The following is a 26,229-nucleotide window of genomic DNA, read 5'->3' as shown; positions in this document are numbered from 1 at the left end:
CAATAAACGACTTTGGAAAGCCTTTGGGCCCTTTAGAGATGTCCTATAGCATTCAGAGGGCCTTTGAGGGAATCTGGATGTCTTAGTTTGTCATTTTAACTGCACAAAAAAACATTAAAATAGGCCCCTCCCACTCATAGTAACACAGTGGAAAGCCTCAGGAAATTGTTTCTAGGCAAAATTTAAGCCAGCCATGTGGAAAAAACTAGGCCCCAATAAAGTTTTATCACCAAAGCATATATAAAAACGATTAAACATGCCAGCAAACGTTTTATATTGCAGCATCATAATAAGGGTATTACCCCTGGGAGTAAGCATGATACCAGTCGTTATTAAATCACTGTATTCAGGCTTAACTTACATTAATCCGGTATCAGCAGCATTTTCTAGTGTTTTCCATCTCTAGAAAAAAATTATAACTGCACATACCTGATAGCAGAATAAACTGCACGCCATTCTCTCGCTGAAGTTTTACCTCATCTGTGTAATCCCCTCAGACATATGTGAGAACAGCAATGGATCTTAGTTACAACCTGCTAAGATCATAGAAACCTCAGGCAGATTCTTCTTCTATTTACTGCCTGAGATAAAATAGCACAACTCCGGTACTATTTAAAAATAACAAACTTTTGATTGAAGAAAATAAACTAGCTATATCTAACCACTCTCTCCTACAACGTTCTTGCTTGTTGAGAGTTGCAAGAGAATGACTGGGTATGACAGTTAGGGGAGGAGCTATATTGCAGCTCTGCTGTGGGTTTCCTCTTGCAACTTCCTGTTGGGAATGAGAATATCCCACAAGTAATGGATGATCCGTGGACTGGATACACCTTACAAGAGAAATAAATATTTAAATTTGTGAGATCAGATCGATATTAACCACCAAGCCACTATGAACGTTTTTAGTTGGAAGTGAAGCAATCTGAATCAAGCAAGCTCTAGAAGCAGTACTTTACTTACCGGCACTGACTATAACTTATTTGGGGATGCAGACCTGCCTCGCCTGTGTGACTCGCAATCTCAACGGCTCTATCACACATGTCCACGTAGCTATGCTGCTGCAGTGCTGCTTCTATTTGAGCACTTGCAGTCAAAATTGAGTGCATGGGACAGAGTTGGGTGGAGCAGGAGGCTAAGCTGTCTGGTGACACAGGGTGATCATTAATATGTGGACCAGAGTCATCCACACCCGGTCCACATATTTCAGGTACAGGGGCTCCCATCTGCCTATATGCCAGGCCAGGACTTCATTTGTCGTTTTCCGGCTAAATGCTCCTTCCTTTCACAGTTCCACAATGCTTATTAGTTGATGACCCATTGAGAGTGCCCCCCCGACCATCCCCCCCGACCCTCCCCCCGCATCTTCCGCCATTACCAACAATATTTTTGCGTACCCCCAACCGGCCTGCCAAGTACCCCCAGGGGTACACGTACCCCAGGTTGGGAACCGCTGATTTAAAGGAATAAAGATTAGGGCAAAGCCTGAAAGCACGAGGGAGAATGTTCCAGAGGGTAGGTGCTGCACGGCAGAAGTCCTGCAGTCTAGCATCAGAAAAGGTGATAGTCGTGGATGCAAGGAGCAGGTCATTGTTGGATCTTAGTGGGCGGGCTTGAGTATACTTTTTCATTAGAGAGGATAGGTAGAGGGGAGCGGCGTTGGTGAGAGCTTTGTATGTAAGGGTGAGAATTTTAAATTTAATTCTGCTGTGAATGGGGAGCCAATGAAGGGACTCGCAGAGAGGTGCAGCAGATACACAGCAACAGGAAAGGTGGATCAGCCTGGCAGAGGCATTTAGGATGGATTGAAGGGGGGAGAGGTGGAAAGAAGTAAGTAGATTATAGCAGTAGTCAAGTTGGGAAATAACAAGGGAGTGGATTATTTGCTTTGTAGTGTTTGCGTAGAGCTTGAGGGGGGGGGGGTAAGAAGGAGCCCAGTCTTGAACATGTTAATCGTTAGGTGGGGAGAGGCCATCCAGGAAGAAATACCAGATAAAAAGTCGCTGACATGAGAAAGGACAGAGGGAGAGAGAGCAGGGGTGGAGAGGTAGATCTGGGTGTCATCAGCGTAGAGGTTATATTTGAAGCCATAACTGTTGATAAGTTTACCCAGCAAAGAAGTATAAATGGAGAAGATTAGAGGTCCCAGAACAGAAAGGCATTGGAGAGGAGGAGTCGTCGGCAAATGGCACAGAAACAGACCTGTGAGAAAGATAGGAGTGAATCCAGGAAAGAGCAGTGTCACATAGGCCAAAAGAGCTAAGGGTCTGTAGGAGGAGGGGGTGGTCAACTGTGTCAAAGGCAGCTGAGAGGTCAAGTAAGATGAGTATAGAGTAGTTGCCAATATTTTTAGCAGAGAGAAGATTTTTAGTAACCTTGGTAAGGGCAGTCTCAGTTGAGTGTTTGGGGCAGAATCCAGATTGCAGGGGGTCAAGCAAAGAGTTGGTGGACAGGAAGTAGGTTAGGCGATTGTAAACTAGTTTTCAAGGAGTTTGATGTTAGTGGAAGCAGTGATATGGGGCGGTAGCTTTCAGGAGAATTGGGGTTAAGGGAGGGTTTTTTGAGTATGGGAGTGACTTTTGCGAGTTTGAAAGAAGATGGGAATGAGCCAATAGAGAGAGAGGTTGAAGTTGTGCGGCAGGTAGTGAGACGTGAGGAAGATAGTAAGGAATAAACTTCATTCTCAGTGGCTGGGTGGCAGAGGGAGTAACTGGGCCTGTTGGAATATTGCAGGTTGGTGTTGGGATGTTGCTTCAGATAGTACATGTTTTGTTTAAAAAGTAGTCTGCCAGGTCTTGAGCACAAAAGACAGACGGGGGGTGGAGCAGGGGGGTAGAGGAGAGAGTTAAAGGTGAAGAAGAGTCGATAAGGGTTTAAAGAAAGAGTAGATATGAGAGAAGAGAAGTAGGTTTGCTTGGCTAAGTGAAGGGCAGAAGTGTATGAACGAAGAATAAACTTATAGTGTATGAAATCCTCCAGACACGCTCAGCAGTATGGGAGCATTTTTGGAAATAGCGTGTTTGCTGAGCATGCCAGGGCTGTAACTGACGGCGTGATGTTTTGCGCAGTTGGGGAGGGGCAAGTGTGTCTAATGCAGAGGAGAGAGTTTTGTTATAGTGGGCTGTAGCGAGATCAGGGCAGGTTATTTGGGGAAGTGTGAGGGAGGAGATCTTGAATGATTTTTGAAAATTGGAGCGGTTCCACAGCATGTAGATTTCTACAGGTGCAGGGGTGGGATGTAGAAGTGGGTTTATCTGTTGCATTAATATTATAGGTGACTAGGTGATGGTCTAAAATAGGAAAAGGGTGACAGTTGAGGTCAGATATAGAACAGAGGTATGGTTTCCCGGGAGCCCATAAAAAACTAGAACAACTAGAATTGAACTTCAGGATATCTGCGTTACGCACGAATATAGGTATGTTTTGAAGTAAAAAAATAAATATTTTTGGGAATAAACACATTTTTATGAGAGCTATTTTTGCAGACTGAGTAAGAGGTAATTTAATTTAACTTTTTTGCCATATGGCAATATAATTAAGATCATACCATTCTTCAGGATTTTTGCATAAAATTATCCCCAGATATTTGATATTTCTGTCTGCGAGCCTGAAGGAATTTTTCAGAAAACTATTTTTTTTTAATAATCCATAAGATCTCTTATTTTCTAAGATTGAATTTATAGCCGGAGAAATTAAGAAATTTAGCAGTGATATCCAAAAATATTGGTATATTCTTTCTGGAGTTCCCTATATAGAAAAGAATATCATCTGCATACAAATAAAGGATGCACTTCTTTTGTTCTATCTTGATGCCCTCTAATTTATTCAGGCACATTATTGTTAATGGTTCTAGGGCAATATTGAAGAGCAATGGGGATAGAGGGCATCCCTGTCTTGTACCTTTGTGTAGGGTTATAGCCAGGGATCGGAAACTATTTAAACTTAAAAAGTAGACCAGATCCTGGTATATCAATCTGATATAACTTGAAAAATGTCTTGTGAAACCGAAATTATTTAATGCAGTAAATAAGTGATCCAAAAGAATAGAGTTGAATGCCTTTTCAGCATCTACAGTAAGTAGAGCAAAGTCTTGTTTATAGTTGGATTTGAATCTGTGGGATGGCAATAAAAATTAAATTAATGACATGGCCTTCCTTATATTCTTCTAAGCTGTTCTACCAGGGATAAAACCCGTTTGATCTGGATGAATTATGTCTCCTATAACAGTTATTAATTGGGTAGGGATAATACTAGCTACGATCTTATAATCATTATTTAGAAGGGAGATAGGCCTATAAGAGTCCATAGAACCCTGATCCTTGTCCTTTTTAAGAATAAGTATAATGTTGGAGGCAGTGAAATATTTGGATGTCTTTGAGTGATGAATAAAATAAGTATTGAACAAGTTAGTGAGTATTGGCGCAATTGATTCCGTGAAAATTTAAAATAATTCAAATGACAATTGATCAGGATGTTAATGAAGAGTATTAAAGGATCACTAAATACAGTATAATTTAATGACTGACAAATACACAAGTCAATGCAATAGCACTTCGTTTTAATTTGAAATGAGAAGTAGAACATTTTCTTGTAAATTTCAAAGTTAATCCAATTTTCTTTCATAAGGTGGTGAGAGTCCACAATTAATTACTCATGGGATTCAACTCCTGGCCACTAGGAGGAGGCAAAGTTTCCCAAAACTCCAAGAACACTTAATTTTTCACACCTTTCTGGTATCCCAGTCTTAATCTTTCCCTCACAGGAGGAAGGTGAAGAATTGAGGTGATCCAGATTCTTTGCTGAACTTTACCTATGTGTATAAACCAGTTGCAGTGGGTTAAACATATAGGGCTAGATTACAAGTGGAGCACTAAATTTGCCCTTGTGTGGGCTTGCAATAATTAATCAGCCATTACAAGTGATGGTTATTGCTACCGAGAGCTTGCGGTAGCAATTGGCACTTATAAAATTAGCCAGAGATACCAGCATCTTTATTTTTTAATAAAATAACTGCACTAGGCAGTATTTTGTGGTGGGAATGGGGTGTTAGAAAAAAGCGGCACTGAAAAGTGCCTTTACATTGCGGTCTATGGGAAATGTGTGTTCCCAGTAAATATATGTATATGCTTATATACACATATATTTATGTATTAATATGTGTATATACACATATTAACACATACATTTATATGTTTATAAGCATACACATATATATTTAAATTTGCTGTGTTTAGGTTCTGATGCCATTGTTGCATTGCTGACAACTTGTAATACCAGCACACATTAGCTTGTGCTGGTATTACACAGTGGAGTGCAAATAGTGCTTTCATGAAATCGATATTTAGCTCTCCACTTGTAATCTGGCCCATAACAAACTAGGAATAGAAGATAGGCCCAGCACTCACCATCAGACATCCGGTGCACGCTGCAGGGGTTCATGCACTAACCCCAAATGGTAACGGCAAATAAAGGAGGTAGCAGCACCAAACTGTAAATTTTTACTTGCTTTTAATCAGAGACATCATAAAAAACAAACAACGTTTCAGTCAGCACCTGACCTTAATCATGTTGTATATACAAATGTCCAATAAACACTCTTTATATAGCCATAAGAGGCGGAGTTTCTAATACCTGTGTAGGTGTTGTACTTTTTGTTAACCCCTTCTATATAGACCAGGGTATATTTCTCCATACTCCCTCTAGTGGTTAAGGACACCTCATCTTATCAATCTATATTAACCTGAAAAACACAATATACATATACACTATTATCTTTACATCAATATTAATATCAATATTAATTCAAAGAATTACCTCCCTATATTTACAACAATATTCAAATTACAAAATTTCATAAATAGGTACAAATATACTTTTCTACTCTACAAAAAATATTTATAAAGTAACATGCCAGTCTATTTCCCTATTCATTCCTAGAGGGATTAATGTTTGCATAGTATAAATCCAGTATGTTTCTCTACACTTAAGGATTTGCTGTCTGTCACTGATTAAAAGCAACTAAAAATTTACAGTTTGGTGCTGCTACCTCCTTTATTTGCTGTTACCATAACAAACTAGGGCCAGTAATGCAAATTAAAGTACTATTCTTCCTTACCTCTCTGTTCTCCATGGTTTTTATATGTAATTCACTGCATTATATTAACCCTGTTTTTGGGAGTGTCTCAAAACATTTAAAATATAGCTGCAAGCAGCAATAGAGGTGGCCAAGCACATCGCCTTTGCAATGGCATATGAGCAGCTAAGTCACAACATAAAGCTACATTATACAGCAAGTTTTTACAGTTCTAACATAAGCAGTTGGAAAGAAAACACATTTTTGAAATGTTTGCGTTTTTCAAGATGACTGCCACACCATATGACCAATACTTCACATTTTTTAAATGTTTGCGTTTTTTAAGATGGCTGCCACAGCTTGTGACCAATTTCTTTAACATGAACAACTGTGACTCTAGGTCACAATATAAGGTTATACAGCAAGTTTCACAGTTCTAACATAAGCAGTTGCCGAGAAAATAGATTTTCTAAATGTTCACGTAAAACAAGATGGCTGCCAGATTATATGATATACAGCCTCCATATTATGCACACTAGTCCTCACCATAGATGTCAATAAACATGGCAAATACTGTATAAAGCATTTTTGTCAAACGGTTTTTGTTTTATTATTAATTAAATGATACCGTTAAGCATTTTTGAACAATTCAAAATGGCTGCCAAGCCACATGACGTATCAACTTCTCTTGAACAAATATGAATGTTGGTTATAAGATAACTCTATAAGCAAAATTTTAAGTCTGTCCCATAAGCGGTTTTGGAGAAGAAGATTCTTGTAGCTTTTAAAAACAGCGCATACGAAACAAAATAGCCGCCAAGCTATGCAATATATGTCTTTCAAATTGCACATATTAATGCTCACTATAGACCTCTACAATTTGCAGATGCTTCATGAAAATGTGCAGTGCGAATTTTGACTGCAATATTGTCTTTGAGGGTTATGACTGTGTAATCGTGTCTACTACACTGTAATATTGTTAAACATTTTAAAACCAATGAATAAAGTGCAAATTTACACAATTAAACAACGATAAAAAGGTGAATGGCTCATAGCAGCCTTGTTAATTATGGAAAATTCGCAGTTTGAACAATTTTGGTAGATGACCTTGTAAAGGGCACGTGTGCAAAATTGCGCGTCATTGCACTTAGCGGTTTCAGAGAAGATGTTTAAAGATTTTTGCACTTTTCAAAATGACAGCTAGATCAATTCTCTTGAACAAACTTTATTCTAGGTCAGTATAGCAGTTCACACAGCAAGTTTCACAATTGTAACATAAGCAGTTCCGGAGAAAAGATTTTCAAGCGTTTGTCGAAATTTGTCGCAAAAAAAAACAATATGGCCACCAGAGCATGTGACCTATGAATTCAATGTTGCATGAGATGTAACAGAGCAATAGGCTGTACCAGCATACCTGATTTCAAGAGCTTTGCATTAGCAGTTCAAGAGTTATGGGCAATAGAAAAATGGCGGAGTAATAAACAAAATAATAATAATAAATATAGCTGCAAGCAGCAATAGAGGTGGCCAGCGCATTATTTTTGCAATGCCATATAAGTAGTTATGTCACAAAATAAAGCTATATAACAACTGTTTACAGTTCTAACATAAGCATTTGGAAAAAAAACACATTTTTCAAAATGTTTGCATTTTTTAAAATAGCTGCCACACCATATGACCTATACTTTCAACATGAACAAATGTAACTCTAGGTGACAATATATTGTTATACAGCAAATTTCACAGTTTTAACATAAGCGGTTGGAAAGAAAACACAGTTTCAAAATTTTTGCGTAAACCAATATGGCTGCCACAGCTTGTGACTAATTCTTTCAACATGAACAACTGTGACTCTAGGTCACCATATAAGTTTATACAGCAAATTTCACAGTTCTTACATAAGCGGTTGCAGAGAAAATAGACTTTCGAAATTTTTGCGTAAACCAAGATGGCTGCCCATTCGTAAGATATACAGCCTCTATATTATGCACAATAGTGCTCACTATAGATGTCAATAAACATGGCAAAAATAAAGCATTTTTGTAAAACGGTTTTTGTTTTATTATGAATTTAAATATATCGTTAAGCAATTTTGAACTATTCAAAATGGCTGCCAAACCACATGACGTATCAACTTCTCTTGAACAAATGTGAATGTTAGTCATAAGATAACTCTATAAACAAAAATTCAAGTCTGTCCCATAAGCGGTTTCGGAGAAGAAGATTTTTATAGTTTTTAAAAATGGCGCATACGAAACAAAATGGCTGCCAAGCTATGCAATGTATGGCTTTCAAATTGCACATACTAATGCTCACTATAGACCTCTACAATTTGCAGAAGTTTCATGAAAATTTGCAAATGTTTTATTTCGCGAAGGCGACTGCGCAATGCGAATTTTAACTGCAATATTGTCTTTAAGGGTTATGACTATGTGTAATCATGTGTCTATTACACTGTAATATTGTTAAATATTGTAAAACTAATGTATAAAGTGCAAAATTACGCAATTAAATGGCAATAAAAAGGTTAATGTCTCACAGCAGCCATGTTCATTATGAAAAAATCGCAATTTTAACAATCTTGGTAGAGGACCTTGCAAGGAGCATACATGCAAAATTGCGCTTTATTGCTCTAAGCGGTTTAAGAGAAGAAGATGTTTAAAGATTTTCGCAAAATGCAAGATGGTTGCTACATCATGTGATCAAGTCACTTCTGTTGAGCAATGGAAAATCTAGGTCATAGCATCACTAAGCTCAGCAAGTTTCAAAGTTGCAACATAAGCAGTTCCAGAGCTAAAGATTATTAAGCAGTTCTCGAAATTTGTCGCAAAAAACAATATGGCTGCGTAACCTTATGACCTATGAGTTCAATATTGCATGAGATGTAGCAGAGCAATAGGCTGTACCAGCATACCTGATTTCAAGAGTTTAGCATAAGTAATTTGTGTTTTGTGAGCAACTGAATCAAAAGAGGAAGTATTGAATTACAAATAATTACGATAAACATAAAACCGATATTGCTGCCGCATCATGTGACTGATTCTCTCCTAATGAGCAATTATGAATCTAGGTAACAATATAAGACTGTACAGCAAATTTCACAGTTCTTACATAAGCGGTTGCAGAGAAAATAGACTTTCGAAATTTTCGCGTAAACCAAGATGGCTGCCTGATCGTAAGATATACAGCCTCCATATTATGCACAATAGTGCTCACTATAGATATCAATAAACATGGCAAAAATAAAGCATTTTTGTAAAACGGTTTTTGTTTTATTATTAATTTAAATATATCGTTAAGCAATTTTGAACAATTCAAAATGGCTGCCAAACCACATGACGTATCAACTTCTCTTGAACAAATCTGAATGTTAGTCATAATATAACTCTATAAACAAAATTTCAAGTTTGTCCCATAAGCGGTTTCGGAGAAGAAGATTTTTATATTTTTTAAAAATGGCGCATACGAAACAAAATGGCCACCAAGCTATGCAATGTTTGGCTTTCAAATTGCACATACTAATGCTCACTATAGACCTCTAAAATTTGCAGAAGTTTCATGAAAATTTGCAAATGTTTTATTTCACGAAGGCGATTGCGCAATGCGAATTTTAACTACAATATTGTCTTTAAGGGTTATGACTGTGTAATCATGTGTCTATTACACTGTAATATTGTTAAATATTGTAAAACTAATGTATAAAGTGCAAAATTACGCAATTAAATGGCGATAAAAAGGTTAATGTCTCACAGCAGCCATGTTGATTATGGAAAAATCGCAGTTTGAACAAACTTGGTAGAGGACCTTGCAAGGAGCATATGTGCAAAATTGCGCGTCATTGCACTAAGCGGTTTAGGAGAAGAAGATGTTTGAATATTTTCGCAAAATGCAAGATGGCTGCCACATCATGCGACCAAGGCACTTCTCTTGAGCAATAGCAATTTCAGGTCATAGTAGCACTAAGCACAGCGAGTTTCAAAGTTGTAACATAAGCAGTTCCAGAGCTAAAGATTTTTAAGCGTTTGTCAAAATTTGTCGCAAAAAGCAATATGGCTGCCAGAGCATGTGACCTATGAGTTCAATTTTGCATGAGATGTATCACAGCAATAGGCTGTACCAGCATACCTGATTTTAAGAGCTTTGCAAAAACAGTTAATCAGTTAGGGGCAATTGAATACAAAGCTTGGCGGAATAAAAAGAATAATAATAATAATAATAATAATAATAATAAATATAGCTGCAAGCAGCAATAGAGGTGGCCAAGCGCATTGCCTAAGCAATGGCACACAAGCAGCTAAGTCACAATATATAGCTATATAACAACTGTTTACAGTTCTAACATAAGCATTTGGAAAAAAAACACATTTTCGAAATGTTTGCGTTTTTTAAAATGGCTGCCACACCATATGACCTATACTTTCAACATGAACAAATGTAGCTCTAGGTGACAATATATGGTTATACAGCAAATTTCACAGTTTTAACATAAGCGGTTGGAAAGAAAACACAGTTTCAAAATTTTTGCGTAAACCAATATGGCTGCCACAGCTTGTGACTACTTCCTTCAACATGAACAACTGTGACTCTAGGTCACAATATAAGACTGTACAGCAAATTTCACAGTTCTTACATAAGCGGTTGCAGAGAAAATAGACTTTCAAATTTTTTGCGCAAACCAAGATGGCTGCCCGATCGTAAGATATACAGCCTCCATATTACGCACAATAGTGCTCACTATAGATGTCAATAAACATGGCAAAAATAAAGCATTTTTGTAAAACGGTTTTTGTTTTATTATAAATTTAAATATATCGTTAAGCAATTTTGAACAATTCAAAATGGCTGCCAAACCACATGATGTATCAACTTCTCTTGAACAAATCTGAATGTTAGTCATAAGATAACTCTATAAACAAAATTTCAAGTCTGTCCCATAAGCGGTTTCAGAGAAGAAGATTTTTATAGTTTTTAAAAATGGCGCATACGAAACAAAATGGCCGCCAAGCTATGCAATGTATGGCTTTCAAATTGCACATACTAATGCTCACTATAGACCTCTACAATTTGCAGAAGTTTCATGAAAATTTGCAAATGTTTTATTTCACGAAGGCGATTGCGCAATGCGAATTTTAACTGCAATATTGTCTTTAAGCGTTATGACTATGTGTAATCATGTGTCTATTATACTGTAATATTGTTAAATATTGTAAAACTAATGTATAAAGTGCAAAATTACGCAATTAAATGGCGATAAAAAGGTTAATGTCTCACAGCAGCCATGTTGATTATGGAAAAATCGCAGTTTGAACAAACTTGGTAGAGGACCTTGCAAGGAGCACATGTGCAAAATTGCGCTTCATTGCACTTAGCGGTTGCAGAGAAGAAGATGTTTAAAGATTTTGTGACTAAATCACTTCTCTTGAACAAACTTTATTCTAGGTCAGTACAGCAGTACACCCAGCAAGTTTCACAGCTGTAACATAAGCGGTTCTGGAGAAGAAGATTGTCAAGCGGTTGTCAAAATTTACCGCAAAAAGCAATATGGCTGCTAGATCACACGACCTATGAGATTTATTTTGCAGAAGAATATGCACAGTATAGGTCTCTAGCACTGTGCCAAGTTTCATGAGTTTTTGAGTTATGCTGTGATTATTATAAGCATTTGAAAAAAACGGCGGAAAAATAATTTTAATAATACAAGCAATAACAAATAATAATATAGCTGCAAGCAGCAATAGAGGTGGCCAGCGCATTATTTTTGCAATGCCATATAAGTAGTTATGTCACAAAATAAAGCTATATAACAACTGTTTACAGTTCTAACATAAGCATTTGGAAAAAAAACACATTTTCGAAATGTTTGCGTTTTTTAAAATGGCTGCCACACCATATGACCTATACTTTCAACATGAACAAATGTAACTCTAGGTGACAATATATGATTTTTTTTTTTTTTTTTTGAAAAAGCTTTATTGAATGAGTTTAATACAGAAATCAAAAGAAGAAACATTCATAAGAAATACAGACACTATGTGCAAAAAACAAAAAGAAAAAATACTTTCAGGTTATAACATATTGTAGTCATAAATAACAGTAGTTTTGAGAGTGTCTCATTCTTATTTTTTTAACTCATTGTGTACATGTAGGCTCATAGCGTTATACAGTGCGTTTATATTTCAGCTTGTGAATGTTTGCGAGTAATTGGGTATTACTTCATACCCCAGAAAGAGAGGACAGAGAAAAGGGGAAAAGTAGATGAGTTATATGTTGAGAGAGAAAGGGGGGTGGGAGGGAAGGGAAAAAAAAAAAAAAAAAAAAAAAAAAAGACAATATATGATTATACAGCAAATTTCAAAGTTTTAACATAAGCGGTTGGAAAGAAAACACAGTTTCAAAATTTTTGCGTAAACCAATATGGCTGCCACAGCTTGTGACTAATTCCTTCAACATGAACAACTGTGACTCTAGATCACAATATAAGAATCTACAGCAATTTTCACAGTTCTTACATAAGCGGTTGGAGAGAAAATAGACTTTCGAAATTTTCGCGTAAACCAAGATGGCTGCCCGATCGTAAGATATACAGCCTCTATATTATGCACAATAGTGCTCACTATAGATGTCAATAAACGTGGCAAAAATAAAGCATTTTTGTAAAACGGTTTTTGTTTTATTATGAATTTAAATATATTGTTAAGCAATTTTGAACAATTCAAAATGGCTGCCAAACCACATGACGTATCAACTTCTCTTGAACAAATCTGAATGTTAGTCATAAGTTAACTCTATAAACAAAATTTCAAGTCTGTCCCATAAGTGGTTTCGGAGAAGAAGATTTTTATAGTTTTTAAAAATGGTGCATATGAAACAAAATGGCCGCCAAGCTATGCAATGTATGGCTTTCAAATTGCACATACTAATGCTCACTATAGACCTCTACAATTTGCAGAAGTTTCATGAAAATTTGCAAATGTTTTATTTCACGAAGGCGACTGCGCAATGCGAATTTTAACTGCAATATTGTCTTTAAGGGTTATGACTATGTGTAATCATGTGTCTATTACACTGTAATATTGTTAAATATTGTAAAACTAATGTATAAAGTGCAAAATTACGCAATTAAATGGCGATAAAAATGTTAATGTCTCACAGCAGCCATGTTGATTATGGAAAAATCGCAATTTTAACAATCTTGGTAGAGGACCTTGCAAGGAGCATACATGCAAAATTGCGCTTTATTGCACTAAGCGGTTTAAGAGACGAAGATGTTTAAAGATTTTCGCAAAATGCAAGATGGTTGCTACATCATGTGACCAAGTCACTTCTGTTGAGCAATGGAAAATCTAGGTCATAGCATCACTAAGCACAGCAAGTTTCAAAGTTGCAACATAAGCAGTTCCAGAGCTACAGATTGTTAAGCAGTTCTTGAAATTTGTCGCAAAAAACAATATGGCTGCGTAACCTTATGACCTATGAGTTCAATATTCAATGAGATGTAGCATTGCAATAGGCTGTACCAGCATACCTGATTTCAAGAGTTTAGCATAAGTAATTTGTGTGTTTGTGAGCAATTGACTCAAAAGAGGAAGTATTGAATTACAAATAATTATGATAAACATAAAACCAATATTGCTGCCGCATCATGTGACTGATTCTCTCCTAATGAGCAATTATGAATCTAGGTAACAATATAAGACTGTATAGCAAATTTCACAGTTCTTACATAAGCGGTTGCAGAGCAAATAGACTTTCTAAATTTTCGCGTAAACTAAGATGGCTGCCCGATCGTAAGATATACAGCCTCCATATTATGCACAATAGTGCTCACTATAGATGTCAATAACCATGGCAAAAATAAAGCATTTTTGTAAAACGTTTTTTGTTTTATTATTAATTTAAATATATCGTTAAGCAATTTTGAACAATTCAAAATGGCTGCCAAACCACATGACGTATCAACTTCTCTTGAACAAATCTGAATGTTAGTCATAATATAACTCTATAAACAAAATTTCAAGTTTGTCCCATAAGCGGTTTCGGAGAAGAAGATTTTTATATTTTTTAAAAATGGCGCATACGAAACAAAATGGCCACCAAGCTATGCAATGTTTGGCTTTCAAATTGCACATACTAATGCTCACTATAGACCTCTAAAATTTGCAGAAGTTTCATGAAAATTTGCAAATGTTTTATTTCACGAAGGCGATTGCGCAATGCGAATTTTAACTACAATATTGTCTTTAAGGGTTATGACTATGTGTAATCATGTGTCTATTACACTGTAATATTGTTAAATATTGTAAAACTAATGTATAAAGTGCAAAATTACGCAATTAAATGGCGATAAAAAGGTTAATGTCTCACAGCAGCCATGTTGATTATGGAAAAATCGCAGTTTGAACAAACTTGGTAGAGGACCTTGCAAGGAGCATATGTGCAAAATTGCGCGTCATTGCACTAAGCGGTTTAGGAGAAGAAGATGTTTGAATATTTTCGCAAAATGCAAGATGGCTGCCACATCATGTGACCAAGGCACTTCTCTTGAGCAATAGCAATTTCAGGTCATAGTAGCACTAAGCACAGCGAGTTTCAAAGTTGTAACATAAGCAGTTCCAGAGCTAAAGATTTTTAAGCGTTTGTCAAAATTTGTCGCAAAAAGCAATATGGCTGCCAGAGCATGTGACCTATGAGTTCAATTTTGCATGAGATGTATCACAGCAATAGGCTGTACCAGCATACCTGATTTTAAGAGCTTTGCAAAAACAGTTAATCAGTTAGGGGCAATTGAATACAAAGCTTGGCGGAATAAAAAGAATAATAATAATAATAATAATAATAATAATCCGAACAATAACAATAGGTTGTCCTGCAACTTTGTTGCTGGCCACCTAATAATCCTAACAATTACAATAGGTTGTCTAGCATCTACGTTGCTTTGCCACCTAATAATTCACAAATATCACAGCATGTTTCAGAAACTGTAGAAGGGATGTTGCAAAGCAAAACATGTTGAGAGTCACTTTTAAGAAAAGGAACGGTAGCTAAAGGAATATAAACTGATATTTTGTATATGTATGAATTATGCATGAGTTTTTTGTAAGGAGATAGTTTTACTTTAGATGTGTCTGTTTTTATTTTCTAAAATAAACATTTAAAAGAGTTACGCATACACTTTATAGCAATAGGCTTGGCATTACTAGTAAAGGAAACTATTTGCTGGAAAGTCTTTTATTTAATGTAAGAATGTACTTTCAAACAAACGAGGTGTAATAACTGGGAGTGGGTGGTTACTTTATCATTTTAAATAAATGAATGCTTAATTGTTAACTAAAATGTTAAATTCTAATTTTTGAATGTAGCATTTGCAAATAAATTGCAATAGTTGATTTAAAAAACACGTTTAAATGTCAAAATATAACATTTATGTGCTTAAAAAGAATGTTAGAATTTTCAGAACAGATTAAAACTTTGTTTACATTTTATGAGGCATATTTATCAAATGTCTGTCGGACCTTTGATATGCTCTCTGTATTCAGCAATGCACAAGCAGCTCTTGTGAGCTGCTGGTGCAACGCCGCCCCCTGTAGATTCGCGGCCAGGGGGCTGTCAATCAACCCGATCGTACTCGATCGTGTTGAATTGTGGCGATTCCTGTCTGCCTGCTCAGAGCAGGAGGACAGGGTTATGGAGTAGCGGTCTTTAGACCACTGCTTCATAACTGCTGTTTCTGGTGAGTCTGAAGACTCGCTAGAAACACGGGCCCACAAGCTCCATTCGGAGCTTGATAAATGGTCCTCTTTGAATTCACCAAACGCTCATAATTTTAAAGGGTCACTGTACCCAAAAATGTAATTTCGTGATGCAGATTGAGCATGAAATTTTATGCAAATTTCGAATGTACTCCTATTATCAAATTTTCTTCATTCTCTTGGTATCTTTATTTGAAATGCAAGAATTTAAATTTAGATGTCGGCCCATTTTTGGTGAACAACCTGGGTTGTCCTTGCTGATTGGTGGATAAATTCATCCACCAATAAAAAAGTGCTGTCCAGAGTACTGAAATAAAAAAAAAAAGCTTAGATGCCTTCTTTTTGAAAAAATGATAGCAAGAGAACGAAGAAAAATTGATAATAGGAGTAAATTAGAAAAAAAAATTGCATGCTCTTTCTGAATTACAAATGAACAAATTTGGGTTCAGTGTCCCTTTAAAGGGACATAATACTCATATGCTAAATCACTTGAAACTGATGCAGTATAACTGTAAAAAGCTGACAATAAAATATCAACTGAGCATCTCTATGTAAAAAAGGAAGATATTTACCTCACAATCTCCTCAGCTCAGCAGAGTAAGTTCTGTGTAAAAAGTTATACTCAGCTGCTCCCAGCTGCAGGTAAAAATAAAAAAAAATGAAGAAATGAACAGCAGCCAATCAGCATCAGCAGTGCTGAGGTCATGAACTCTTACTGTGATCTCATGAGATTTGACTTAACTCATGAGATTTCATAGTAAGCTTCCTTTACCTGATTGGTGAAATAACATGAGAGTGCATGAGGCTCATCCCCTAAGCTGTCCCAGGACAGACACACTAAAATGCTGCTTAGAAATCCTTTACAATGGGAGGTGGCTACTGAGGAACTTTTGAGGTATAATATCTTTCTTTTTTACATAGAGATGTTCAGGTGATATATTCTAGTCAGCTTTTTACAGCTATGCTGCATCACTTTCAAGTGTTTAAACATTTGGGTATTATGGCCCTTTAACAAATGTGTCAAAACATTCACCCATCCCTAGCATTAACATTTATTACACAGACATATAAGTTTGACAGAAGTTAAAGATCACTGAAAAAACTTGTTAGAAAAAAAAAAAGAAAAGGAAAGGCATATGTACTAATTAAGGTTGCTAAATAACCCTTATTTTATTGCTGTTTTTTACGAAAATGGATGAATAAATCTTTAGTTTTAGAAGCTGGTGCTCCGTGTGACTTTTTTTTTATAGTGTCTACTTGAGGGACAGATGTTGCATCAAGACCTCTTCTTACCTGGGTCCTTAACCTACAGCTACTCATGCTAACTTAAAGTGAAAGTAAACTTTGATGAATGAAAGCCCGGGGCACTCATTCTTAAAAGTTTAGAAAGCAGCCATTTTGATTAAAAACTTACCTTTCTTCTTTTCACAGCCAGAGCAGCTTTCCCCACCCAGAGATTCTCTCTTAACGCATCAGCAATGACTAATCCGGCTTCCTCCAATCACGGCATGGCCTCAGGCAATGACTCCCCTGGGGGGAAAGCCGTGATTGGAGGAAGCCGGATTAGTTATTGCTGACGAGAGGATCTCCATGTAGGGGAAGCTGCTCTGGCTGTGAAAAGAAGAAAGGTAAGTTTTTAAACAAAACTGCTGCTTTCTAAACTTTGATGAATGAAAGGGCCCCTGATTTTAATAGTATTTTTAAAAACCGGCTTTCATTCATCAAAGTTTACCTTCACTTTAATATCCAGCATCTCAATCAGTTAATTCCAGACCAGCCTGGATGCTAAGCCAGATAGACATAGAAATATTCACAAATAAATTTTAGGGACCTATGTAAGAGGCTATTGGCATTTGGCCAAATGTAGTAACTAGCTGTGTGTATCTAAGTGTGCTGGCTGTTTTGTGTTATGTTTATGTGTGATATTTTCTATTGGGTTTTGCACCCAGGATTATCTGGAGTTAACTGTCTGAATCACTAAATGTAAACTACGAGTACAATAATGTAAAGCTAACTGTGAATGCCTTGTTAACACCCAGAGCTATGAGTTTTGTCAATGGCAAAGGATGTGTTCCAACTACAGTTTCAGATTGCAGTCCCCCTCCCTGATTTGTTAATGTCTAGGAAAAATCACAAATGACTGTGCCGCTCTTATTGGCATCTTTGTGTGTTTAGTTAGAAGATAATATGTATGGCTCTAGGTCATGGACCAGGTAAGAAGAGGCTTTTAGAGTTTGGTCAACCTAGGGATGTGTGTGTATATATATATATACATATATATATATACAAAACACAAAAAAAACAGCACTCACTAGCAGATTCACAGCAATGTTTAAAAGCAAAACTGGGGGAAGTCAGTTACATTTAGCGCCAAAGGATCAAGCCCAGGACCACGGCAAGGTCTCCCCCTTCCTGGGACCCTAACCAGCACCCACACAATGCATACTTCCAAACAAACCAACTGGGAACCTCCCAGGGTGACACAGGCTTTGTTTGATCCTTTGGCGCCAAATGTAACTGACTTCCCCCAGTTTTGCTTTTAAACATTGCTGTGAATCTGCTAGTGAGTGCTGGGTTTTTTGTGTTTTGTGTTAATGATTGTAATGCTCCCCTGCGGACCTGACACCCAGGTTGCTCGGGGGTTAACTGCCTGGGTTGCTGGGAACTTTGCAGCTGTCTGTCAGTGTTCAGGGCTGTGGAGTTATATGTGTGTATATATGTGTGTGTATATATATATATATATGTGTGTGTGTGTGTGTGTTTATTTATGTGTGTGTGTATATATGTGCATGTGTGTATAAATATATATATATATATATATATATATATATATATATATATATATATCAATTACATTACTTAATTTAATGTTTTGTTTTTAATTGCTGTGCATGTATTGTATAATATATTGTATAGCTCTGCCCTGAGGGCAATGATAAAACAATACATTTGTAAACAATAATGTTATCTTATACCTTTGCAGGGTTTGCTATGACAGGGCTCCAAAATATGGAACAGGTTTAACGTTTCTCTTGTCAGCTCTGTGGCATGGTGTTTATCCTGGATATTACTTTACATTTGTTACAGGTATTCCTGTAATGCTGGCCTCAAGAGTGGTATGTACTTTATTCACCTAACCTTTAGCAAACAAAGATCAAAGGCAAGTTATTGCATTGTCTGATGTTACAGATTTTTACTGTTGTTACAAATCAATGAAAAGTTATTCATCACAAATCTGTATTTTAAAAGGACATCAAATTCATTTTTACATGTAAAGGAGTGATTATAAAAATGTATTAATAATAAAAATAAAAAAAACAGATGTTCTTATGCTGAAAAATATAATTCATTTTTTGTGGTGTTGTCTGTATTAGCCAGGTTAAACTCACGCTATATAGCACTTGCTGCTACAAACATGTCTATCATATTTATCTAACAACTACCTAAACGTATTTAATTTAATGTACTTGAAAGAAAAATAATGAACTGAGCCTATCACATCCACTGCTCGTCTTTGTAAAAAAAGTATCTATGCAACATTATGAAAACAGACTTCATATATGTACTCCTAAATGGGCTCCCTTTACCAAGGTGTGCACACAACTTCATTTCCAATTTTCCATAAAGGGGGGGTTCAACATACTTCCTTATGCCATAAATTATTTGTCATTAGAACTGTGGTGAAAAGGTGCAGTTTGTTCTGAAAGATCTGCAGTCATGTTGACTACCTTGTGCTACAAATGCAGACAATTTGAGATATATTGGTTATGAGTGAAATGGAATAAAAATGATCATGTGATTTTCAGTGTGAAATTTTTTTAGTGTAAGATTGCTATTAATATTAAAAATGTACTTGTTTTTAAAGGGACAGTAAACCCCAACATTTTATTTCATGGTTCAGGGAGAACATACAATTTTTAACAACTTTACAATTTACTTCTATTATCAAATTTATTTCATTCTCTTGCATGGAATTTTTTCCAGGGGGGGGGCAAAAAAAAAAATCAAATACCCTAGCCTAACCATAATATTAATGGCAACATGTGAAGCGTGTTGTATGCGTGAGCTGCACATCATTTTAAACATAACTAATTTGCGTCAAAAGGCTGACTAAAGTGAGTGCTTATACTTAGATATATAGCAGGGCTCTGCAAATATGATTTGAAAATCTCAAGCTCAAAAATACATTTTTGTATTTTCAATATGATGAGAAAATATTTTATTTATGGCACACACATCACATTGAAAGTCTCTCACTCACTTGCAAGCACACAACTCAATTAAATCAAATTTGTAGAGTTAGTTACAACCAAATGGTGATAGCCCAGGACCACATCAGAGTATTTTCCTCCCTGGGTCCCTAACATACAGTCACACAAATGCGTGCCTTCATCCAATCAGACTGAGCTACAAACAAGGGTGACACAGGACTTTTGTAATTTACCTAGACACATACAAAGTACGGAAATGGACTGCACTTTCAAACCGTACTGGGTGCACTTCCTGTGCCACTGCAAAACTCACAGCCCTGGGTACTCATCAACACTCACAGACGGCTGCACAGCTCCCAGGAACTCAGGCAGTTAACCCCAGAGCAGCCTGGGTGCAAAGCCCATAGAGAAAATTACAAAACAAAAATATTAACACAACACGTAGAAAGTCTGGCGCTCTCTTGCAAGAACACAGCTAGAAGAGTTGCCCCCCCCCTCCAGACGCCCATGTTCTCTTGTTATCCATTACTGAAGGAACAGCATTGCACTACTGACAGCTAGCTGAACACATCAAGTTAGCCAATCACAAAAGACAGATATGTGCAGGCACCAATCAGCAGCTAGCTCCCACTAGTGTAGGATATGTGTGTATTATTTTTCAACAAGGGATACCAAGAGAACAAAGCACATTTGAAAATAGAAGTGAATTTAAAAGTGTCTTAAGATTACATGCTCTATTTAAATCGTGCAAGTTTAATTTTGACTTTCCTATCCCTTTAAGTGATTCCCCACATATCAAAATGAATAAATCACTGCTATCCAAATAGTAAAAACATAAAGAAAGCATATGTGCATACTAGTCATGTCTAATAAGTAATATAATGTGTTACAAAATATAATGCAAAAATAGTTGTAATATTTTGTTTTCTGATTTACAGATGAGAAACAATTTTCGACAGTACTTCCTTTGCTCAAAGGCCTGGAAAGTTTTCTATGACATAGTCACATGGATTGTGACCCAGTTAGCTGTTTGCTACACTGTAGTCCCCTTCTGTTTGCTTGCACTGGAACCTTCTTTTAAATTTTACAAGTAAGGGTTTTAATTCTCCTATATCATGTTTGTGGCTACACAATTTCACCTATATCATGTTTGTGGCTACACAATTTCACCTATATCATGTGTGTGGCTACACAATTTCACCTATATTATGTTTGTGGTTACATGTTTATTGATTCATCTTAAGAATGGTTCTCATTGTGTTTAATATTGACTATCAGCACCAAGAGTGCAAAGGGAGATGTACTGGTTTTCTCAATATATAATAATAATAATTTGCAATTTATATAGCGCTTTTCTCCCTGTGAGACTCAAAGCACTTTACAAATATACTGTACTAACATAAGACATTAAAGTTAGGAGTTTCTGAAGGTCAGATAAGCGGACTGAATGCCTGATGGAAGAGGTGGGTTTTTAGCTTTTTTTTAAAAAGTCTGTAAGGACGGTGACTCTCTGATTACGCACGGTAAAGAGTTCCAGAAAGTAGGGGCAGCGTGGCAGAATGCTCTGGAGCCTTCTGCCATATATATATTTAATATTAAAATTTATGGTTACATTTACAGGCAGTGAAGGGTAGACTGATTGTCAAATACTCATTTGGGTTTAATTTGAAACTGAAATGCAATTTTGTCTCTTTAAATGAGACACATTGTACATGTGATTCTGACCCAAGGGTCATGCCAATCAGTATTACAATTCTTTTAGTATAGAAATCTACAAATTTACTGGTATGCTTTGTTGAAACTTAACTACTTTTCAGGAGACCCTACTGAGGTAGTCACCAGAGTGTGCACTATATGTCTAACACTGTTGCTTTATAGTGCTGGGACATTATTTAAAATTGTAAACTCAGGGTCTGATTAGCAGAAATTCACCAGCATGGAGAGAAATCTTGTGAAAACTTCCTCTTTTTTTGAGCGTTATATTTTAATGTATGGGGCATATTTATCAAGCTCCGTAACAGAAGTTATGAAGCGGCAATCTAAAGACCGCTGCTCCATAACTTGTCCGTCTGCTCTGAGGCTGCGGACAGAAATCAACCCAATCGAATATGATTTGGTTGATTGACACCCCTGCTAGCGGCCGATTTGCCACGAATCTGCAGGGTGCGGCATTGCACCAGCAGTTCACAAGATGTGGGGCGTAGATGATACGCTACTTCGTATCATGTCCGCTCGCACATTGATAAATATGCCCCTCTGTGTTTAATGTATCTCTCCTTCACATCCAGAATCCTGCACAGCAAGGTAAACAGCTCTCAAGATAAACATTTGCCTTTAAAGAATTCTTTGAGGGACCTTGTAGTAATAACGAGACTTCTTAGTTAATCTTGTTGGACCAGAGAGCTTTAGAAATCTGGGACTTCTATCTGTATCATGAAAGTTTTAATTTTGACTTCCATATCCACTAAATTGTGTCCCTGTTTCTCTATTATTACGCTACGTAACTTTTAATGCAGACATTTACTAATTTTTATATATGTTGTAACTAGGTACCATACGGTATGTATCCGGTCTGCCAAACAGAGATAACCACAAGCCTCTCGGGCTTTCATGGTTAGGGGCCTATCTATCAAGCTCAGTACGGAGCTTGAGGGCCCGTGTTTCTGGCGAGCCTGCAGACTCGCCAGAAACAGCAGTTATGAAGCAGCGGTCTAAAGACTGCTGCTCCATAACCCTGTCCGCCTGCTCTGATGAGGCGGACAGGAATCTCCGGATTTCAACCCGATCAAGTTGATTGACACCCTCTGCTGGCGCATTCAGCGATGTCTGTTGGACCTGATCCGCACTGTCGGATCAGGTCTGACAGACAAATTATAAATGGGCCTCTTAGGGTGTATTGAAAGTGCTAAGAGGAAATTTCCACTCCCCTCAGTCTCTCTTTCTTCTTCCTTACTCTGTGTTTCTCTCCCACTGTCTTCTCTCTTCCACTATCTCCGTCTTTGTCTCTGTGCATCTAAACTTCTGTTTGCTATTCTGCTTCAGTATGGTGCAGCCTACAGTGTCTTCAAAACAATAAACAGAGCAAAATCACGCTATTGACAGGAGCTTTTATTTAACCCCTTAATGACCGAGGACATGCAGGGTACGTCCTCAAAAAAAAGGCAGTTAACGCCTTAGGACGTACCCTGCATGTCCTCGGTGTGGAAAGCAGCTGGAAGCGATCCTGCTCACTTCCAGCTGCTTTCCGGTTATTGCAGTGATGCCTCGATATCGAGGCATCCTGCAATAACCATTTTTAGCCATCCGGTGCAGAGAGAGCCACTCTGTGGCCCTCTCTGCACCGGACATTAACGGCTACGTTCGTTGGTGGGTGGGAGCCGGTGTGGGAGGTGGGTGGCGGCCATCGATGGCCTTTGTGATGCGGAGGGGGGCGGGATCGGGGGCGGGGACGACCGGGGGGGACGCGCACGGATGCGCGCACGTGCACGGGGAGGCCGGGCGGGCGCGTGCACGGGGAGGGAGCGGGTGGGAACCACTACGCTACAGAAAGTTTTTTGTTAGAAGTGGGGATCAAAGGGGTTAATATATTTATTTGGTGATCGGTTTGGCTGGTGGGGTATTGGACTGTGGGGGGGAAGCTACACTACAGAAATAAATAAAAAAAAATAATAAAAAAAAAACATTTTTATTTGTAAACTGGGTACTGGCAGACAGCTGCCAGTACCCAAGATGGCCCCAATAAGGCAGAGGGGGAGGGTTAGGGAGCTATTTTGGGGGATCAGGGAGGTTGGGGGCTAAGGGGGGACCCTACATAGCAGCATATGTAAATATGCTAAAAAAAAATTATTATTTTTTTTTAATACCTTTTATTTTAGTACTGGCAGACTTTCTGCCAGTACTTAAGATGGCGGGGACAATTGTGGGGTGGGGGAGGGAAGAGAGCTGTTTTGGAGGGATCAGGGGGTGGGATGTGTCAGGTGGGAGTCTGATCTCTACACTAAAGCTAAAATTAACCCTGCAAGCTCCCTACAAACTACCTAATTAACCCCTTCACTGCTGGCCATAATACACATGTGATGCGCAGCAGCATTTAGCGGCCTTATAATTACCAAAAAGCAACGCCAAAGCCATATATGTCTGCTATTTCTGAACAAAGGGGATCCCAGAGAAGCATTTAAAACCATTTGTGCCATAATTGCACAAGCTGTTTGTAAATAATTTTAGTGAGAAACCTAAAGTTTTAAAAAGTGAACAATTTTTTTTTATTTGATTGCTTTTGGCGGTGAAATGGTGGCATGAAATATACCAAAATGGGCCTAGATCAATACTTGGGGTTGTCTACTACACTACACTAGAGCTAAAATTAACCCTAGAAGCTCCCTACATGCTCCCTAATTAACCCATTCACTGCTGGGCATAATACACGTGTGGTGCGCAGTGGCATTTAGCAGCCTTCTAATTACCAAAAAGCAAAGCCAAAGCCATATATGTCTGCTATTTATGAACAAAGGGGATCCCAGAGAAGCATTTACAACCATTTATTCCATAATTTCATGAGTTGTTTGTAAATAATTTCAGTGAGAAACCTAAAGTTTGTGAAAAAATTTGCGAAAAAGTAAATTTTTTTTTTTATTTGATCGCATTCGGCGGTGAAATGGTGGCATGAAATATACCAAAGTGGGCCTAGATCAATACTTTGGGATGTCTTCTAAAAAAAATATATATACATGTCAATGGATATTCAGAGATTCCTGAAAGATATTAGTGTCCCAATGTAACTAGCGCTAATTTTGAAAAAAAGTGGTTTGGAAATGGCAAAGTGCTACTTGTATTTATTGCCCTATAACTTGCAAAAAAAGCAAAGAACATGTAAACATTGGGTATTTCTAAACTCAGGACAAAATTTAGAAACTATTTAGCATCAGTGTTTTTTGGTGATTGTAGATGTGTAACAGATTTTGGGGGTCAAAGTTAGAAAAAGTGTGTTTTTTTCCATTTTTTCCTCATATTTTATAATATTTTTTATAGTAAATTATAAGATATGATGAAAATAATGGTATATTTTGAAAGTCCATTTAATGGCGAGAAAAACGGTATATAATATGTGTGGGTACAGTAAATGAGTAAGAGGAAAATTACAGCTAAACACAAACACTGCAAAAATGTAAAAATAGCCTTGGTCCCAAACGGACAGAAAATGGAAAAGTGCTGTGGTCATTAAGGGGTTAATGGTACACATTTACTTGCATCACTTTCTCTTTGCCAACTGTGAGTAAAGTATAATTGCTATTAGTTTGCAGCATGAAGGGGCACACATTTTATAAATGCTTGGCGTCAGATGGCATTTCTTTTTAAACCAGGGAGTTTTTCATCGTATACCTGCTAGTGCCTAGCTTGCACTGCAGTTTGAATGTTTTTTAAAAAAAATAATAATATAGCAATATACTGTTAAAGAAAAAAAATGCTTTTTTTTTTTTTAGCTACTGGGGACACTTGCTATTCGCATTCAAAATTTGGAATTTGATTAATGTTTTTAAAGAATGTTGCTATGTTACTTGATTTGAAGCTCAGCTTAAGGGGCCAATCTATCAAGCTCCGTATGGAGCTTGAGGGCCCGTGTTTCTGGCGAGCCTTCAGACTCGCCAGAAACACAAGTCTAAAGACAGCTGCTCCATAACCTGTCCGCCTACTCTGAGGAGGCGGACAGACATCGCCGCAATTCAACCCGATCGAATATGATCGGGTTGATTGACACCCCCCTGCTAGCGGCCGATTTGCTGTGAATCTGCAGGGGGCGGTGTTGCACCAGCTGTTAACAAGAGCTGCTGGTGCAATGCTGAATGCTCTCCGCATTCAGCGAGGTCTGTCGGACATGATCCGCAATGTCAGATCATGTCCGACAGGCCTTTCATAAATAGGCCCCATACTGTACCTTTTATGTCCCTCTCACTATAATCCCCACATACATGTATATAAAATAAAATAACAAAATGGGAATATTTTAATTCATGATCTGTTGTAAATGTATGGATTTATCCCTTCTTGTTGGATGTATGCAAGTTAGTCTTTTGCAATATTACTGACATTGAATTTCTATTTGTTGTGCTACAATAGGAAAAAATGTTTTATAAAAATTTTAAAAGATTTTAGAGTTTTAAAGATATAACTGTGAAAAGGGTGGGACCAGAATTTATTTTAT

The 26,229-nt window shown here is 37.3% G+C and overlaps 1 protein-coding gene across 1 annotated transcript in view; it reads left to right on the top strand.

The window, feature by feature from the left end:
• MBOAT1 (membrane bound O-acyltransferase domain containing 1) overlaps positions 1-26,229 on the top strand; it is a 181,742-nt gene that overhangs the window by 140,834 nt on the left and 14,679 nt on the right. Inside the window, exons 11-12 of the mRNA XM_053714790.1 lie at positions 18,803-18,935; positions 20,969-21,120. Coding sequence (XP_053570765.1) covers positions 18,803-18,935; positions 20,969-21,120 — 285 coding nt within the window. The remainder of the gene's footprint in view (positions 1-18,802; positions 18,936-20,968; positions 21,121-26,229) is intronic.

The sequence above is a fragment of the Bombina bombina genome, chromosome 5 (assembly GCF_027579735.1).
Source record: "Bombina bombina isolate aBomBom1 chromosome 5, aBomBom1.pri, whole genome shotgun sequence".
Lineage (NCBI taxonomy): Eukaryota > Metazoa > Chordata > Amphibia > Anura > Bombinatoridae > Bombina > Bombina bombina.
This window is presented reverse-complemented; position numbering and strand designations above follow the sequence as displayed.